At 42.4% G+C, this 1,774-nt stretch overlaps 1 protein-coding gene across 1 annotated transcript in view; it reads right to left on the bottom strand.

Moving 5' to 3' along the window:
- The window catches only part of EPB41L5 (erythrocyte membrane protein band 4.1 like 5), a 53,914-nt gene extending 52,567 nt beyond the window's left edge, over nucleotides 1-1,347 (bottom strand). Inside the window, exon 1 of the mRNA XM_010171781.1 lies at nucleotides 1,168-1,347. Coding sequence (XP_010170083.1) covers nucleotides 1,168-1,347 — 180 coding nt within the window. The remainder of the gene's footprint in view (nucleotides 1-1,167) is intronic.
- Between the last annotated feature and the right edge of the window lie 427 nt (nucleotides 1,348-1,774).

Genomic DNA, 1,774 nt, shown 5'->3' with positions numbered 1-1,774 from the left:
TCAAACATCCTAGGCACTGAACAGCACTGGATATGTTCATTACGTTGTTTCAGAGATGTACAAATTAATTTTATTGCCCTCCATAAACACCCATATGTATAGTGATTTCACAAATAAAGATGCCAAACTACTTCTTTAACTCTAGATTACTTTGGGTTCTGGGTATCGCAAGTTAATTCTGCTCACTATGTCAACAACACTGCTCAGTACTCTAGCAAGCTGAGCCTTTCTCAGACTACCCAACATTATAAACACTCTAGAATTGTGCTTAAAACAAGAAAGGGAGGGGAAAAAAGCCATTTCACAAGTGGCTGCTCCACACCCTCTTTCTAGCCAGCAGCTCCAAAGTCAGTGCAACTGTTTCTGCAGTCAAAATCCTACAGAACTAGTCAGAAGGTCTCCCAGTCCCACAGCTTCCTAACTCAGCTATGTGAGCTCAAAACAAGTCACTAACAACTATAACACACAGTAATGGAAAAACAGAGCACATCACTTCTATTGTTACTGCTCATCCTATTGGCCAAAACCAGGAATACAATTAAGCAGGGCAGAACAGACACGTGTATATTAAGAGAGCCTTAGAAATGTAAAACAGTGGCTAACACCTCACACCCAATAAAGAACTATGCTATGAGACAATCCCTGCTATATCATCTGCCCTGAGGAGGGGAAGGAAGTAGAGTTGTTCTCCTCTCTCAAGTTAGCATTAAAAACTGCATCCATCTCTGACGCAAAATCAAAACAAACAAAACTCACACGGAAATTACTGCTAGCACATCTACTCATCCCTGCTCTTCAAGAGAGTTATACCAAGAGATTTACCTTCCTTCTAAAGATGCATACATAGCTCACTGAAAAGAAAATCCAATTCATCTGAAATGCTACTCTCTCTAAGTTCAGCCTTGGCAGAACAATTATATTAACATACAAACAAAGCATTCAATATATAAGGCACAATAATATCTAACAAAATAATATCTAGTTTTAGTGAATAACAAAGTTAACGACTCTTTCAGCACCTTTTTATGACCAGTAGTTTAGTGGACATCAAGTCACAGAGTTAATGGCAACAACAAACAGATATGCCTTTACCTAACTTGTAAACAAAGAGCACTTGTAAATGTGATCACATTGACACAAGCCAACTGGATTTAAAAACCAAACTACCGGTAAGTCCACGCTGACATCGGTTCCATCCAGCAGCGCTACTCGGCAGGTAATGATGGACTTTGCGTCCCCAGCCGCAGGGATGTGGGTTGCAGCTCTCTGGGCCTCTCTCAGCCGCTCCTTCTCTGCATGCTTCCGCATGGACCGCCGTCCAAGGGTCCGACGGAAAAAGCTCAGCATCTTCGCTGCAAAATCCAAGACAGAAAAAGAACACGTTAACGGCAGCTGTTCACGTAAAAAAGCTCTTGGAAAACGGCAGACTTTTATAAAGGACTGATAGAGATTCACACAGCCCTTTTATTTCTTTGGATTTAAATAATCGAACTCTTTGGCTACTTTGAAAGAAGAACTCAGCTCCAACTGTTGGCGGCAGCTGGGCTGATTTTTGGGACAATCTGAAAGTACATTAGGGAAAACGCAGTGATTGCGCAGATCTCGTGCAACTAATTGTGATCTTTCATTAATACAAACGCTTCTCACTCTCCAACGAGATGGTGACGTTCTCTCAAGGCTGGAAGCCACTAAGGACAACTTACCACGGGCCGTGTTCTTGGCTGACTGACTCCATCCCTCTCACTGAGAAAGTTACAAGCGGCCCGTCCCGCCC

Source organism: Antrostomus carolinensis, unplaced genomic scaffold (genome assembly GCF_000700745.2).
Source record: "Antrostomus carolinensis isolate BGI_N321 unplaced genomic scaffold, ASM70074v2 scaffold25047, whole genome shotgun sequence".
Taxonomy (NCBI): domain Eukaryota; kingdom Metazoa; phylum Chordata; class Aves; order Caprimulgiformes; family Caprimulgidae; genus Antrostomus; species Antrostomus carolinensis.
Note: the sequence above shows the minus strand (reverse complement) of the source record. Positions and strands in the feature narration are given on the sequence as shown.